The sequence below is a fragment of the Camelina sativa genome, chromosome 3 (assembly GCF_000633955.1).
Source record: "Camelina sativa cultivar DH55 chromosome 3, Cs, whole genome shotgun sequence".
Lineage (NCBI taxonomy): Eukaryota > Viridiplantae > Streptophyta > Magnoliopsida > Brassicales > Brassicaceae > Camelina > Camelina sativa.
Genome location: NC_025687.1, coordinates 10,131,977 through 10,150,067, shown reverse-complemented (window position 1 = coordinate 10,150,067; position 18,091 = coordinate 10,131,977). Strand labels below are relative to the sequence as shown.

Below are 18,091 nucleotides of genomic sequence, written 5' to 3'. Positions count from 1 at the left end.
TTTTTTTTTTTTTTTTTTTCTTGTAATAAAGGATGCTGAGTTGTTAGCTAAACAAGCTGAAGCAGCAAGGAAACGTGAAGAGGACATAGCTTCTGGCCGTGCCCTAATGAACGGTCGTGAGCTTTTCTTGCATGAGCCTTGGGTTTTCGACGATACTCACCATTGACTCTCACTTCTTCACAGGTACAGAGGCCATTCCATCATAGCATAGAAACCATTAGTTGTCTACTACTACTAGCAATCTGAGTTCATGAAAAATGGAACTGGTTTGAGTGTGATCTGATGAAACCAGTGTTGTGTTCTTTTTTTAATCTCTCAAGAAACTAACTAAAGATCTGTTAGTTACTGCATTATCTCTGACGTTGTCTGTTTATATGTGTTTGAGTGTTTCAGGTGATTCAGACACTACCAATGGCATTTCCTCGGTGATCTGTGATCCAAACTCTGTTTCTCTCTTTTGTTATTGTAGTAGTGTACTCTTATGTTTCCCACTTTTGTTTTAAATGTTAAAATCAGGAAATTAGTCCTCATTGTGACTTACTCGTCGGCTCTGTTTATTGGAAATTTGTTGGTTGTTTACATCTCCTCAAATTGAGAATTCTTATATGGTTTTGATTTGAAGCATTTTTCAATCAATATAAGCTGAGAGACCAAACAAACGCTTTGACTTGATATGATCGTAATCGCTGTGATTGTAATGGCTGGCTCTGTCTAATTCGTTTATTTTCTGGTTTTTGATAAGACCCATAAGTTGCAATCCTCAAGATAGATATTCACATTAAATTCGACTTAGATATATGATCGTAAAGTAATGTTGAATTTGTTACCTTAAATTTACATAGATACTTAAATAAAGCATGAAAATTACCAATCTCATCCCCGTTTAATCCAAATATTTTGATGTAAAAGGAGTACAGTAAGCTTAAAGAAATCTCAAAACGAGATACATTGATACAGTACAACGAAACGAGGCAAGAGAGGGAATTTAATTAGTCAAAACATTCTATTTTTAGTTCCTATTAACTCGCCTAAATATTAGCACTTTTTTGTTCTTACTCCTTATATTAACATTATCATTTCGAACCATTTTTTTCTTCTTTCTTTCGGAAGTTTGGTAGCTTAATGATCGATCAGCATTGTTATATCAACTTACGATTTGGATGAATCGAAATCTCTTCTTGCTTCACCAATATGGGTCGTGTGAAATTGGAGATCAAGAGAATAGAGAATACAACGAATAGACAAGTTACGTTCTCAAAACGTAGAAATGGTTTGATTAAGAAAGCTTATGAATTGTCGGTTCTCTGTGATATCGACATTGCTCTCATCATGTTCTCTCCTTCCAATCGCCTTAGCCTCTTCTCCGGAAAAACTCGGTATATATCATCTCATTTTACGTCCTTTTTTTATTAACGCTTTCCATTTGCTAGCTTTCTAGGGTTTGGATACATAAATATTTTCAATCATCATCACTATTTTGATACATCTTAACTATATTTTTGCTTAAATCTGGACCATATCATCCTTTTTATCTCTTCAGGATCGAAGACGTTTTTACAAGATTCATTAATCTTCCTAAACAAGAACGAGAGAGGTGCGCTAACACTACTTAATTAATTTTCTTACATTTACAATTTCTTTTCTGATTCTTTTAAAATTGTACTTTTATTAGTAAATTCTGACTTTTGGTTATTTTTTTTTTTCAGTGCTTATTTGCCCGACCATAGTAGACATCCGTATGTATCACATTTTGTCTTGGTTACATTACATAATTATATAGTTAAAGTATTTTTGTTTTTAGTCGCTTTACTTATTATTTATTTATTTTCCCTTTTTTCTTTGCAGAGATATTCAAAGCAAAGAGGTTCGTCTAATCATAGTGATTAGTTTTTTTCCCTCGTTATGTTGGCCTTTTAGTTTAATTATTAATCTAGGATAATGTTAATATGTGACAGTGTTTGCTAAGGATTTTGCAGCAACTCAAGACTGAAAATGAAATCGCTCTTCAAGTTACGAAGTCTGTAAATTCCTTGATGTTTTGTTGTTATACTCAATTTTATGATTTCGTATATTAATTCATCAATATACACTCTTGCAATACTCATCTAACTATATACTAAACTGTTTTTTCTTTCGTATATATATTGAAAAAAGCCCTACAGCTATCAACTCCGACGTCGAGGTAACTAATCTTTAACTAATTCTCCATCACAGCGATATACATTTCTCTCTACGTAGTTTAACAGTCTCACTCGTAAAAATTTAGGACCTGCAGCGTGAAGTTTGTAGGTTACAACAACAACTCCAAATGGCCGAGGAAGAACTAAGGTAATTTATACGACAAACTCAAAAATGTTCTATGTTATATACTTTTTTTTTTTTTGCCAACATGTTATATACTTTATAAAACATGTTAATTCATTCCATGATCCCTTAATTCATATGACCTTAAAATGAGCAGGAGATACGAACCAGATCCAGTAAGATTCACGAGCATGGAGGATTATGAAGTTTGTGAGAAGCAACTTCTCGACACTTTAACACATGTTCTCCAACGGCGAGATCACCTCTTGAGCAGCCATCATTTATCTTCTTATGAAGCATCTACTATGCAACAAAGCATTGCTGGTCCTTTTGTAAACGATGTCGTTGAAGGTTGGTTGCCTGAAAGTGGTCACAATCAAGCCCATTTATTTGATGCATCTGCCCATTCCAATCAACTCAGGTACATACATATTCCTCATGTCTTCCTAAGCTTACCTAATCAATTGTTATTTTCTTTGGAAATATAAAAACAATTTTTTTTTTTTTTATACCTTAATCAATCAAGAAGCATTGTGATAGTTTGATACATTTCGACTCAATTTATAAAAAATATAATAAAAAAATGGCAGAGAATTATCGTCGGCAATGTATGAACCATTGTTGCAAGGAAGTAGTTCAAGCTCAAACCAAAACAACATGAGTGAATGCCACGTAACAAACCACAACGGTGAAATGTTCCCTGAGTGGGCTCAGACGTATTCATCATCAGCCTTATTCGCTTCTATGCAGCAGCAACAGGTGTTTGCAACTTTGCATAGTTAATTACAATTTAACTTCTTTTATTTTTTTATAATACTTTAAATTAAAACTAAAGATATTGACATATGTTTTGGTCAATGTGCCAGCATGGAGGTGTGGGTCCTAGTATAGATGAGATGATGCCAGCTCAGCAAGGTGATATTCCGGCGGTGACGACGGAGGCACAAGCTGACCGTGAAGTCTCCGACTATGAAACGAGGGCTTCTCAGCTCAGTAGCCAATAATCTCAAATAATATTTATTGATGTAATACCATTTTTTATTCATATTCTTTACTACACAACTCAGAAAGAAAGAAAAAACTGGAGTTTTCTTGTTGTCATGAGATGAGGAAAAAAATGACCAATCGAGTTATATATTTGTTTACCGTTTTTGGCAACACTATTCTATAATTTTTGTTTTTACGTGATATTTATAAGTTTTTTCTAGGCAATCACGGATTCTAGGGGATAAACAAATCACGGTCTTATTTGGACTTAATTGTAAATTGTAATACAAATCTATCATTTTCTTTAAGAAGATCCACATTATGAAATATTATATCATACGATATAATATATGTATGTATCTTGATATTTTTCGATCCAAATAGATTTTTTTGACTTTAGAAATCTCTCAAGACATAATTGTATAGAGTGACTAGCTAGTGTACATGTCTAGACAGTCTAGTGTCTAGAACCGACTTGATCGCAGGTAATTTTAGTGTCTAACAACAATACCATTTATTTCCTAACCAAAAAAAACAATACCATTTATTTTAAGTGAAAATATACTAGTTTGACACAAATTTGGCAATTAATTGCTAGATTAACACTCCACCATATCCAATAACTAGAATGACACCATTTTTATATAAAATGACTAAAAACCCAGAAATTTTGTACTTTTTTTTTTTGAAAAAAACGAAAAAACCTAAAAATTAGAGTGTTTAATATTTTGATTTAAAATACGATTAATTAAAAATATAAAATGATTAAAAAGATGATGTTTATTTTTTAATATAATATATAAAAATAAAATATGATTTAAAGTATAAATTATAAAATAATATTCAAATTGTTTATAAACATATTATGTATAAAGATATGATGTAAAAATCTGAAGTTTAAGATTATATAGTTGAAATAAGTTTTATAAAAAATATAATGTATGAAATTATAACTAAAAAATAATGTATATAAAAAATGTTAAAATAAAATTTATGAAAATATAATATAATACATAAAAATATGATTTTGAATATGATGTTAATTTTTTAATATGATTTACGAAAATAAAAATGTATAAAATATGCTTTAAATATATGAGTTTAAAAATATGATTCATAATATGTTTATAAAACATATAATTAATAACAATATTACTGAAAAATACAACTTAAAATAAACATATAATAACAATATTATATGAGTCTAATAACTCTGTTATCAAACACCAGAATTTTGGAGGGAAAAAAAAAGAGAAAAGTACTCAAACAACACTTATAAGTTGTTTATTTACTCAAACAACACTTCCAACCATACTCAAACAACACATATATTTTGGAAAAGATATTAAAGCTTTAGGTTAAACTGTTATTTACAGTCATGCCATTATAATTAAAAAATAAACCTTTTAATTTTTTTTGTTATATACTTCATGCCATTAGTTAAAAAGTAAAAGGATTAAAATCAAAGATATAAACAAATTATTTTGCTCATATTATAAGAGCAAATTAAAGAGAAGAATCACACCAAATATGCATGTAAATATTTATAGTTCTCTGATAGATTCGATTAAAATGCCAACTTTAATGTTTAGGATTGAACTGGTTTTGGGAGATTTTCCAATCATTTTAATTGTTCACATGTCCCAATTTGCATAATACAAACTGTCTTGGATAACACATGAATAAAAACATGATTCGTTGCATCAAACCATCACTAGATTCTTTGCAACATCAGGTGATAATCTTATGATTCGGAGGTTAGCAACTAATTTGGCGACGGCGGCCGTTAACGCAGCGAGGAGGCAGAGGTTAGCCGCCGTGAGTTAGTCAAAATCGCTTAAAAATTCAGAAAAAGCTCATATTACTAAAATTTTGGATAAAAACTCATAATGAAAGGTGTATTTAAGCTTTTTGGACAAGAAATGAGAGAAAGTGACGGAAAAAAAAGAAACAAAAAATCTGAAGAACAAAATGCAGGAAATGTGTAGCGGCCGCTAGGGTTTTTTGGAAGAAGGTGACCTGAACAATTTAAGAATTTACCCTTTTCAATTAAGGTTTACAAAATTTTTTTTTGCCAACTGCTAAAGTTCGAACCATAGATTTGAAACACTTTTAAACGACCTATAACCACTGCACTACCTTATCTGACAATATTATTATCAATTAAAATCATATATAAACCTAATATGAAGTAAAAACGCAGCATATTTAGTAAAATGCTTTGTTTTGACCTAAAACATCAATAATATAAATCTATCACAAATTAAATAACTCTATCAGGTCTATATATATGTAAATTTGTCAAACACATTAACTCTATCACGCCTATATCTATAACTCTACCTAACTTTTGTTATTTCAGTAAGAAATATGTCTACTACTACATTAACTCATAAATCTATCACTTTTAGTTATATCTACCCGTCTGGAAAGATCTACCATCTCGTAAAACTATATATGTCATATAAATCTATCTCAGTGTATATGTCTGTCATAATGACTATATAAATCTGTCAAACAAAAATGCTACTCGATATAAACCTATTAAATCTGTCACCAATGTAGTAATATTTCTATCAAAAAATCCTAATTCTATCATCATTACAATATATCTATCCAATATCTCTACCGATAACAATAACTCTCCTTGCTTTTATTTTGTCTGTCATCACTGATATTTCTCTACCAAATTAATCTACTCATTTTTAAAACTCTAGCCAATAAATCTGTCATAAATAATTTCTCTATCGTTATGTAGATTAAATGAGCTGGGAGTTTTTCCCCCCAAAAACTTTGAACAGTTGTAATAAAAACAATGAGATACAACACTTTTTAGTGGCATACTCATAATTTTTTTCCTAACTCACCTCCTAAGGGGTTTATATGTCATTAAATATTCCGAAAAAATGACATTCTAGTCATTTCTGACCTTTTCTACGCTATTTGAGTAAACCTCCCAACAAAAAACTGTCATAACATAAACAAATCTGCCATAACATATGATATTCATATGGGTCATTTTAGCAATTTTTTAAAAACGTTATAAATCTGTTATCAAATGACATATTTTTATCAATAGAGGTCAACCTAGTAATTATTTTTCTGTAAAAAAATCTGTCGTAACATGACAAATTTTAATCAATAAAATAAATCGGAAATAATTATGTAAAATAAATCTATCAGACATTATATCAAATATGTCATATATTGTAAAAGTCTGTGGTGTCTTTATAAATAAGTCTGTCATGAAAAATAAATTTGTCATCAATTATAAATATGTCATAACTGTAGTTAAAAAATCTGTCGTCCAAAATAAGTTTGTCATAAAAAATCTGTCATACAAAAATAAATCGGTTGTGCAAAAATAAATCTATCATAGACTGTCACAACTAGTCCGACAGACTTTTGAAAATATTTTAATTTTCTTAAAAAAATTTATGGGAAGGTAAATTTGACTTTATTTTTTTCCTAACAAAGCAAAAAGGGTATTTTAGGCAAAAAAATAACCCATATAACCCTCACATTTTATGAGTTATTTTAGTAATTAAACTCTTAATTTGGGTAAATCTAGTTTTTCTCCCTTATTTTAATCAATTAAACAAAAGATAGAAAAATCAACACATATAATTATTTGTAAGCTTAATACATTGAGTATGATTTAATTTCGACGGTTTTTTTCTTTAAATTGTGAATTAAATTATGGAATAACATATCTCTTTTTACAGCTTTTGTATTTTGTTTATTGAATTATGGCTTATCATACTACTAATCTTGTTTTTGCGTTAAATATTATAATTTATAATATAGACTCGGATAAAATGTTACAAAAATGTTTTATTTAACATAAGTGATAGAAATTTATATGAGTTTTTAATTTGAGAAAAAGCTCTAGAGTTTATTATAGCACTACTATTTTACAATTTTATTCTTCATCATATTATGTGCTCTGTTTGCATTAGTTTACAACGGAATATTTTTCTTGTCATTCAGTACCAACAAATGGCTACGTTTTTCCATTTAAATGATGCAAAAAGAAAAAGCTATTTTGTAATTGACGGAAAATAACATAAATTAGATAGATATTTCTTTACACAAGATATTCCACAAGAGTTTTCTTAGCTTTTATCCAGATTCGATCGGAACTCAAATCTTTCCCATTCTAGTCAATCTTTGTGTAGAATTATGGAATCTATTGTTCGAATACTGCATTTGGATAAGTAACTATCATTGTTGCTAGCTTAGTTAAAGATTTCTTTAAGCAACCTGTTGTTAGTATCACCTAGGGATTCTGCCTTTGGAGTTAGCAGCTTGAATACAATCGGTATTATGATCCAGTCCATATGGAACTGTGATTACCGATGTGTCTTTATGCTCCTTTCATTAACCCGCCTTATTCTTGAGCCTGTTAAACCGTTTTTCATCAACTTTTTGAAGTTTTCGCCTAAGAACCTGAAAACTAGTGGCATTATGATCCCAACTCAATGTAGTGGAGGTTACCACAACACCTTCAAGAGTTTCAATTATGTACCTAAAACCGCTACCAACCCTATAACTATCCTCAGCCATAGCACATTTAACCATGTTCAAACCTTTGGCAAAGCTCTCCTTCAGGTAGACATCCTCATTCCGATGATGTTCTCAGCTTTAGTTTTCTCAACGCCGCTTGGTTTTCGATCCAAGACAGTGGCCATCTCTTCATCTATCGAAGTATTCAATACTTCAAGGAAGAAGCATTGCTATTCCTTGATCTCACAGGCTCCAACTCTCTTGCAAGGAATCGGTTCATAGCTCTCAAGTCTACAATCTCGATGACTCTTATCTACTTTTATGTCTTTGTTATATTGACTGCTTTTCTTTGCTGTAACTTAAACAATGATCTTGTGTTTATGAGTCTTTGTGTTTAGTGTTAATGAAATGAAGCATATGTTTGTCAAAAAAAAAAAAGATAGATATTTCTTAACAAGCTTAGATTTTTTCCTTAATTGGCTAAAATTCTTGTTCTAGCTTTTTTCTACCACTTGATGTAGTATCCTCATAAAAAATGATACAAGCTTTTTCTTTTTTGAAAAATAATTGCAAGATTTGTTTTCTTTAAAATACTATTATTTTCTATTTAGATAAAGAAAGATTAATAGTAAAGGTGTCAACATATAATTTAAAAAAAATTTCCTAGTTAAAAACTGTAGATACAATGTGTTTTACGTGTCACAGTAAAAAAGATACAATGTCTCCAAATCTCTATAGATTCGTTTTTTGTCATTTTAGAATGTCAAGGTAAAATGCTTATTTTGGACAAGAAGGCAAAATATCAAATTACTATAAGTTCGTGACATTTGTCTTCAATCCAACCAATGAGCTAAAGCAATGCTAATATTTAGATAATTCCATCTGTTTGTATATGAATGGATAAATTTATGTCAATTTATTAAAATAAGATATATATGTATGATATATAGATGTATATATACTAATTGAGGAAAGAAATCTAATAATAATTTTGTTGGGGTTTTTAACTTAAAATCAAGATTTTCACCAATAATGTAAAAAGAAATAATTTTATAATTTGAACTATTTTTATCTTTTCTGAGTAAAGGTATGATTGCTTCAAAACACATTGTCTTAGTATTTTGACAAATCACTTGTAAAATATAATTGCAAAGGAAATGAAAGTGTCAAACCAAAATTTGTATCTGTTTTTCTTTTTGCATTTACTGTTGAGCTAAACACTACCTTTTGTGTATATATATATTTCGTCATTTATATTTATATATTTATACATATATATATATATGTATGTATACATATACCTTAACTTGAATCAAGTATAAAACAAATTGGGATAATAACATACCTTTAAACCCAAACGCAATCATTTTTATCAAACTAAACAATCAACAGTGTATGCTTCTTCCAATATATATCCATCCGCTACCTCTGCCCCAATCTGATACATCTGTTTGTTTTCGCAATCTCGTCGTTTCCTTGAGCATATCTGGTCGTCTTTCTTTTTGTAAAAGGTATCTTCTTTAGTTCATATCATCTTTACAAATGAATCAAACATTTGTGAGTTTTTTAATTCCTGTCTTTTATTGAGGATCTATCCATCATTCTTTATAAATTGAAGATTCATATAGTTTTCTGTAAAATGTTAATAAAACTTTCAGTTTTTCATGTCATATATACTCAACTCTAAAACAAGTTTTTAACCACAAGTCTTTTGTTCTTCAAATTTTTTGTTATCAGTTTACATTTTGGAAATTTCGATGATGATGATATCAAATTATGTTCATTTGAATGAATGAAAATACATATAGCTTTTAAGAATGAATTTATAAGGCTTTCATTACAAACTAATTTTGAAACTATTTCCAACCGGTTGCAGTATAGCCACAAAAAAAAAAAAATGCATACCCACTTTTACTTTGGTCACATCTAAGCTTTTAGTTAGTCACTTTTTTCTCAATTATATGTAGGAGATGGGTTTGAATTAAGATATTGATGCTGTAAATATCGAATGACACTTGTTATTACAAATCCATTCGAAAAAATAGCAAAATATATGAAAATCATCTCATGATTGTCTTCAACTTGTTGATTAGTATGGCAAATATACATATGTCGTATGATGTACGTGTTTATGATCAATTGATTAGTACAGTTTAGTACTACCACACAAAAAAAATGTTTTTATAGTTTTCTTCTGTGTAACCTAACCATACAAAATACGTTAATTTGATTGTGAATATTAATGCAGTTTTTAAGAATGGCTCCAAGCGACGATCTGGAATTTTCTTTCTTGGACTTGCCAGACACTTTTGGTGCTCTCACGGTATACTTCTTCATCTCTCGGTGTTTGACTTTTATTATAATATATTTTTTGTTCACATGTTAATTGTTGTGTCTTAATGTATACGTAGCATATATGTTATGCGGATTATAAAAATAACTTATAATAATAACATTATTTACGTACATATGTAGGATTGTGTGGGAAATTCTTCGTTGCTGGTTTCAGAAAATGAGCACAATAACTTGGTTGGACTTGTCCCTTTCTCTGCCGCCACAAATGATGTGTTCTCTTCACCACTAGTAGAGAATTCAAACACTGATCAAGGGACATTGACAAGAACTCCAAGCTTTGAACAACAAACGGCTATAGTACCACAAAATCAAAGCTTTCATCAGGAGGAGGATTACTCTAAGTATTTCAACACCGTTGAAAACTTTCATGACATGGTAAGAACTAATCACAAACCAATCTTGAATTAATCTGTTCTGCAGACTTTTCACATATATAATTTACTAATTTTTGTAAATTTGCAGTCGTCTTGTGTATTAAGCGGTGGCCAAAGAGAAAGTGTGTACAGCGGACTACAACCAATTAACTTACAACATGGAACTCTAGGGCAGAGTTATCAACAACCTTTACTGTCCCAAACAATTCCTTGTTTCTCTAACGAGCCATATGCTTCAACAATGGTACAAACTTATTCTATAATTCTATATTTTATTTAATAGATCATTAAAAAATGTTTATATTATTCAGAATATTCAATATTATGATGAGTCAGGTGAGGAGTAATATGCAAGAAGTGGAGAAAGCTAATGAACCCACAAATCTCAATCTAATTCAACATGGCCTTCGAGAGCATCACTTTCAACCTTCTCTGTATTGAACTTCTAAATTCTTTTTTCTCTCTTTAAATATATAAAAAATGCTTAGAATTAATAATAACACAAATAGTAATCAATATTGCAGGTATCATCAGGAGGAACAATTTGATCACAACGAGTCACTACTTGAACAAATCATACATATCCATGAAACTGATTATAAAATGCAACTACCAAAATTTTCTAACATGTCGTCTACCGCAACATCAGTGTAAGGTTTCTTTTTATTGTTTTCAAGATTTAAAATATCCACTGCTGTTAAACTTAATCTTTTTCCAATTAATAAATTTGTAGGGGGACATTGCTAAACAACAACCAATGCCTATTTCCTGATGCCTCGGCTTCAAATACTATAATGAATCCAGAGTATTGTACTCCCATGATTTCCAACACTCTTACACTACAGAGGTATATTTTATTTTTGTTTAGTCGCTTCTTATATATTCTATAAGAATTAAATCACCCACAAATGTAGAATTTTCGAATGCTTTTTATAGGTCAGGAAACTACTCACCATTTACGCAAACGTCATATCAGCCCGACTCAGTGGCTTATGCTTTCCAAAAACCAAGCCCGGTAAACCCTCCTCGTCGGCCCCGTGGAAGGTGACATCATTTTCTTAGCATACATATGTTTGCTTAACTTTTTCATATGATCTAACGTTTGATGATATATTGTTCTCAAATTCTATCAGACCCAGGAGATATCCAAGTGTTACGTCTTCAAGTTTGACTAATACTGCACCAAAAAACATGGCTTTGGTACCTACAACTCAAACCCTCTTAGCCCCTCCCAGGTAAGCAAGTTTTCATTTTTGCATGCTTTACAAATATAAATATATATATATATATATATATATTGTCAAATTTAGTATATACATTACATATATCATGATATTTTATGTATATAATTTAGGCCTTATTGCCCACAAGACAAGGGAAAACAACATGTTACAGGCACATCAATGCCGGCTTTGAACCCAACTCTCTACAATCAATATCAAAATTCACACAGAAACTCATTGATCCAACAGGTAAAGATTTTTTTCTTTCTAATCTTATTATAGGATTGCATGTGAATTACTCTGAAGAATGAGCAACATAAGCATTTGAAATAATGTGAATAAGTTTTTGTATTATTAAAAGATTAACTAATTATTCAATATTTGTTACAAGACAAATAACATATTATTATATACACCTTTTACTAAACGCTTGTGTTATGAAAATATGGTGTTTGGCTATTTCAGAGTGGAGGCTTCAGACAACGCAGTTGCTATGATCAATTTGAAAATGAAGGTTCTTCATCTAAAAGAAGGGTATACATGCATTTTTATACAAGTAATCATTTTCCTTTTCGAAGGAAACATATATAGAAGTGTGACAACAAATTAACTATTGCAGAGGATCACGTTTCCGTTTCAAGAAACAAGCGCAGCAGCTTCATCGGTTATATCTTCTTGGCAAGATGGAAATATGAGTTCAAATGGGGCCAATCACCATGAAGAAAGGTTTGTTTATTTCAAATTTTCAACTATAAGTAATTCATATCAGTAATCAGTGGGTATATATATACTAGCTCTCTTAAAATTAAAACTAGTTGGTATAGTCTGGTAAAATGGGCTAAGTTCTTTACAAAACTTAGACCAAGCAAACCATACATTTTAGTAATTACTTATATATTTACTTCTTATTGCAGGTTAACAAATACAGTATATGATCCACGCTATGCAGGTGCTGGATTAGCCATTGATCCTCATTTGAGGTTCTTTTGATTTTTTTAATGGAAATGGTAATTCTCTCATAAATCTTATTATATAAACCTTACTTTTCAAATTTAGTAATTCATGTAATTGCGACATGTGTCAAGTATATCGATAATATTTTGATATATATGAAAAGAAATTTTATTTAATATTTATAAGAAAATTTAAAAAAATCCTAAAAATAAAAGGATTACAATTAATATTTTTGAAAAGTATAGAAAACCAAAAGTGATCTATTACATCACTAACTCTAATAGGAAAGTTATCTATTAAATTACTAATTTCCATAGGAAAATATGTGAAATTAATAAGAAAAATATTTGCAATTTAATTGCAATTAATAAGGAAAATATTTGTAATTTAATTGCAATTAATAAGTAAAATATTTGCAATTAAATTGCAAATATTATTTATTATAATCATATAGTAAAAAGAAAGTTATACATAAAAGTGATTAAAGTATAAAAGATTTAATGTGTTAAAATTAGGGATTAACATAATATAAGAAAAATAAGAAATTAATGTAATTTTCTTAAGTTTTTCAATCGGTGAATGATTTGATAACTTATTTAATATTATGTTATTACTATAAACCTTGGTTTTCAAAGTTAGTAATTTAGCGACACATGTCAATTTTAAAAATTAATGATTTGTCATGTGTTATACAAAAACTTTGTTTTAACATATTTATAATTTATAAGAAATTAAAAATTTAAACAACTTAATAAATATAAAAATATAGTTCATATATGTATATAAAAAATAATAATAATTCTAATTTTAAATCACTAATTCTATAAGAAAAAGAATTAAGAAAATTATACAATTAATTACTATAATACCATAATTAAATAAACTACACTGTCAATTATTAATCCTAAAAGAAAAAATATTGTAGATAATCATCTTTACATTAAAAAAAATAATTTTCTCATGATAACGTCTTTGAATTTTTGATTAATTTATGATAATGTTAGTATAGTTTTAGTTGGACAAGTAGTAAAATTATTACGTATGAGATTACAAAATATGAAACAAATATATTTAAGATATTGTTACTTTTTCAAAATATGAGATAAAATTAGTTTTTTTTGAGAATTATTTTTTATTAACTTTTAGTTTTTGAAAAAAATTAAGTAAAATATAAATTTGATATAATGCACATTTTTTATATGAAAGTTATAAATGCACTCATTAGGATTGAGTGCATATAATTAAATCTAATTTTATTATCATGAAAATATACAAATAAATTGTATTACAAAATGAAATGTGTGAACTCTAAATTCGATTAAAAAAAATCAAATAAAATAAAATTAATATTTTGAATACAATTTAAAATTTCACATATTTTTTCTTATATTAGCGTTAATATGCTGACATAATCTAGTGTTATAGAATCAATCAATATTCAAGACCCCTAAATAAAAAATAATAACCATAACTGCATTATAATATTTATGCTCTTTAAAAATCTTTTTGCAGGCCCGCATAACTTTCGTGTGTGAAGAATCAATGTGCTTTATAACTAGATGGAAGACGTATTTTAAACCTATACTCTTAACTGAGATAAGCAATTATGATATGCTTATATTCCATGTGACAAGGAATATATCAATCCATCGGTTTGTAGTTTTTGTACTAGTGATGATGTTGTGCAACCTCTTACATTTAATACTTATTTTTAATGCATATGACAATGATCCCCTCTAAATTTTATCTTGGAGAAAGAGTTACAATAACATCATCCTGATTACAATTATGGTCTTTTGATCGTTAAAAAAAAGTATACCTAGAAAATTAAACATGAACTGTGTAATAAGTAATAATCTGTGCTGTTGCACGGGATGAAATTTTTGTTTGAGATATTACAATTGTAAATAAATTTATTTAGTATAACATTTATAATTCAAACGTATATTGGTTTGAATTCATCAAGTTTATGAAAGTTTAAAATATTAATTGTTTCACAATAAATTTTAGATTGACATGATGGCGGATCTGAGTCGAAAGTAGACCGAATTAGTGATTGGTTAGATTTTTATCAAAATCTTGAACTATCAAATCAGATAAAAACGACAAAAGAAACTAAAACAAATTAATTAAATAAAATTGTTAATATGGTCAAACCCGTCCGCTAAGTCATCCTGCAACAGATTTAAATATTTTGAGCCAAAAATGTCTTTGCATCTATCCCGCTTGAATTAGTGAGATAGACGAGTAACCCACATGTATTTCAATAAATCATTTTTTAATATATAAAATATATTTAAAGCTTAAACTTAATTTATATTAATAAAGTTATGTGATAAAGGTTTTAAGAATAACACATTTGTTTTTTTTTGTTAAAAACAAAATGACATATAGCTGTAAATAATAAATCAAAATATGGCTAAATTAAATAAATGTGTCTCAGCTAATGATATAATATTATTACTTTTTAATATTTTTATTGGACTGGATTTTCTAAATTTTAAGATTTCTGTAAAAACACTATATATAACTGCATATTCATATATAATGTTTGACTACATAGTTATCAAAATTAATATATATATATATATATTCATGTCATTTTCAATTGGTGATAATACATTTTTTTCGGGCAAATATAGGTATTGTTTTTACAAAAGAATAAATGTTGAGCCAGTTTCAAATGATCTTTGATTCTTTCACAATTAGAATTTTATAAAATTATTAGAAAGGTAAAACTATTTATATTTCTGATGATATGATTTTAAATATATACTTTTTACATCTCACAACTATAATAGGCCAATTAAAAGCCTAATAAACAATATAATGATAATGGACTCAAAAGTCAAAATGATGGCACTTCTTTGCTTTTGAAGTTGATTGTTCATCACTACAGTGGAAGTAAGAGCTTTCTTCTTGTGTATTTATTGATTTTATGAAACCTAATACATATTACTCTCTGTTTATTCGCTTAGTTTATGTAGGTTTTGTACCTTTTTTTACTCTCAAAAACTTCACGAACTTTTCACTCTCTTCCATATGATATACTCAAAGGCCAGAGTTGATAATTATCTTATTTGTGTTCTGGATTTGTTAGCTTTTGACAAGTAAGCTGCTTTGGGAATCATCGAAAGAACTAGTTGGAAAAAAAGAAAAAAAAACTTATATTCTATTCACAAAATCTTCTATTATCTTCTATCTTGAGAGAGCTCATCTCATCACATTTGACTTTATTCTCTCAAAAATCTTAAAAATGTTTCACTTTCAGATAACGTTGGTCTAGGTACAGCTTGCGGCAAGTATTTCTGTGTTGTTGATCCTTGTAAGTAAACTATAGAATACATTATTAGTTTCACTAATTTTAAAATTTATTTGTCTCTCTTCACCCATTTCTTCACATCTGAAATTTATAAACTAAAGTAACAAAATCCGACAAATTAAACTGATGTTACATTCGTATATAATGATGTTGTTGCTAATTTATCTCTTTTCAGTTAACTCTGACATTTTTTTAACACTTTTTTTTTTGGGACTTTTTGTTCCGTTTTTGTTAGCATCTATGCATTTCCATGTTTCATATCCACAAATTTTTATTAGTTATATACCAATGTGTGTGTGTTTTTTTTTTTTTTGTTCTGAGTTCTGAGTTTCTCCCAAAACTTACTATTTTCAAAAATTCGTTAATCATTATTTTAGAAATATAAGTAACTTTAAGGTAAGCAACAACGGTAAAGTTATTTGAACCAAGTCGCTTTTGTCCAGTGGTAAAGGAAAAAAAGTATCACCATCTGGGTTTAAGTAGTATTAGCTACGGGGGTTCAAAATTTAACATGGTTTTCCTTAACTCCTGAAGATTAGTCTTTGGGCCTAGGAAGCTTTTATGATCACAAAAAAAAATGGTAAAGTTATTTCTCTTTCACTAAGAGAGTTGTTCAATCATACACTTCATAGAGTATACATCCATACGTAATCCATTGTGATTGAAAAGTTTATTCTACATTATACATTAAAATTTGACATTATTGCATAAATCACAATGACATTATTACATAAATCATAAAATATCACGCATAATGTCATGAAAATCATGTTATCAAATATTTAATATCTCGCATCAATGTTCTAAAATATGCTAGGCGTTAGTCGAGCGGTGCACCACCGTTTAACGTATAGCTGTATACGCGGCTGTATATACGGGATATATACGGTAAATATATTTTACCAAAAATATATATAGATATGAAAAATTATAAATATATTATATATAAATATATATATATATATATATATATAATAAAAGAACAAAATAAATATTAAAATCTCTGCAAAAATACTCATGAAATTGTCAAACCAATAGTATATCAACTTTAAATTGTCAAAAATACTTATGAAATTGTCAAACCAAGTAGTCTAAAACTCAATAATTGAAATAGCAAAACGTAAACAGAAAAATAAACCAATTTTAATCTTTAAGTTCTTCTTCTCCGTCGACTTGTAGTATCAAAATTCAAAACTCAAACCTAGTTTAACGATGTTAAGTATTATAATTCTATAATCAATGAGACAACAACAATACTATAGACATGATAAAGCCAAAAAGAGAAAGATCATATAATCAAAACAAGAGAAAAAGAGTAAAGAAAACCTGAAAACTCTCTGAATATAGAATGAAGTTTGAGAAAAGTGTCACGGCAGTAAAAAACGAATAAAGCTTAGGGTTTCTTCAATTTATAGGTTTCGTTTTATAGCTTGATTGAAGGTAAAAAAAAACAAAATACGGACGTATATGCGCTAACCGTATAATCGTCCGTATATATACGCCGTATAAATAAGCGAATTAGACCAACCCATATATATTAAAACGCTTAGACTATAAATGGTACAGTAGGTCACCGTTTACCGTATACTCACCGTATATACGGTCGCATAGTCCGTATTTTAGAACATTGTCTTGCATAGAGAGATTAGCTTAAAATTGATCAATTTATCCCCTCCAAATTAAATACCATAATCTCAGGGGAAATTGAATTCCACAGGTTGCTTTTTCCCCATAAATAAATCCAACGATTATCTATTTATCTTTATCCTCCACTATGTAATTATCCTTTTTCGTAAAATTGTGTCATCGTGGCTATCAGTAATTAATTAGAGTCATATCCTTTGGATAAGAAAAATAATAAATGACTAAATTTTTTGATTACCATAGACATGCTGTAAAAAAGTTAAAAGGTGTTTGTTTATCCACATAACGCTAAAAATTAGGATAGGTTAAGGATTTACAGCAAGCGAGAGAGGAACGGGCCGACTTGGTTAAACATCCTAATCTTAATCCCTCCGACTTTGCCTAATTTTAAGCATTTCTTTAAATTAAAAATAAATATTTTA

The 18,091-nt window shown here is 28.7% G+C and overlaps 3 protein-coding genes across 3 annotated transcripts in view; all 3 read left to right on the top strand.

The window, feature by feature from the left end:
• Positions 1-617, top strand: part of LOC104776334 (zinc finger CCCH domain-containing protein 15 homolog) — a 1,380-nt gene extending 763 nt beyond the window's left edge. The window contains exons 2-3 of the mRNA XM_019241608.1: positions 32-183; positions 394-617. Coding sequence (XP_019097153.1) covers positions 32-166 — 135 coding nt within the window. The 3' untranslated portion in view covers positions 167-183; positions 394-617. The remainder of the gene's footprint in view (positions 1-31; positions 184-393) is intronic.
• Positions 1,095-3,424, top strand: LOC104776333 (agamous-like MADS-box protein AGL104). The gene is made up of 10 exons (XM_010500373.1): positions 1,095-1,376; positions 1,541-1,594; positions 1,707-1,736; positions 1,846-1,864; positions 1,956-2,017; positions 2,155-2,182; positions 2,267-2,328; positions 2,462-2,725; positions 2,895-3,063; positions 3,171-3,424. Exons 1-10 carry the CDS (start codon positions 1,192-1,194, stop codon positions 3,306-3,308), a joined length of 1,011 nt encoding a protein of 336 aa, XP_010498675.1. The 5' UTR covers positions 1,095-1,191; the 3' UTR covers positions 3,309-3,424.
• LOC104776332 lies at positions 10,055-12,739 on the top strand. Its single transcript, XM_019242364.1, has 12 exons — positions 10,055-10,120; positions 10,273-10,527; positions 10,615-10,770; positions 10,863-10,960; positions 11,051-11,176; positions 11,260-11,331; positions 11,463-11,570; positions 11,660-11,761; positions 11,881-11,998; positions 12,215-12,283; positions 12,369-12,475; positions 12,664-12,739. The coding sequence occupies exons 1-12, from the start codon at positions 10,055-10,057 to the stop codon at positions 12,737-12,739; spliced, it is 1,353 nt and encodes a 450-aa protein (XP_019097909.1).

Excerpts from the sequence above, each read along its gene's own strand:
- LOC104776332 (XM_019242364.1), top strand. The coding sequence starts at position 10,055 with ATGGCTCCAAGCGACGATCTGGAATTTTCTTTCTTGGACTTGCCAGAC. Across the intron at positions 11,177-11,259 it reads TCGTCTACCGCAACATCAGT|GGGGACATTGCTAAACAACA; the intron begins GTAAGGTTTCTT and ends ATAAATTTGTAG. Across the intron at positions 11,999-12,214 it reads GAAACTCATTGATCCAACAG|AGTGGAGGCTTCAGACAACG; the intron begins GTAAAGATTTTT and ends TGGCTATTTCAG.
- LOC104776333 (XM_010500373.1), top strand. The coding sequence starts at position 1,192 with ATGGGTCGTGTGAAATTGGAGATCAAGAGAATAGAGAATACAACGAAT. Across the intron at positions 2,018-2,154 it reads ATCGCTCTTCAAGTTACGAA|CCCTACAGCTATCAACTCCG; the intron begins GTCTGTAAATTC and ends TATTGAAAAAAG. Across the intron at positions 3,064-3,170 it reads CTTCTATGCAGCAGCAACAG|CATGGAGGTGTGGGTCCTAG; the intron begins GTGTTTGCAACT and ends TCAATGTGCCAG.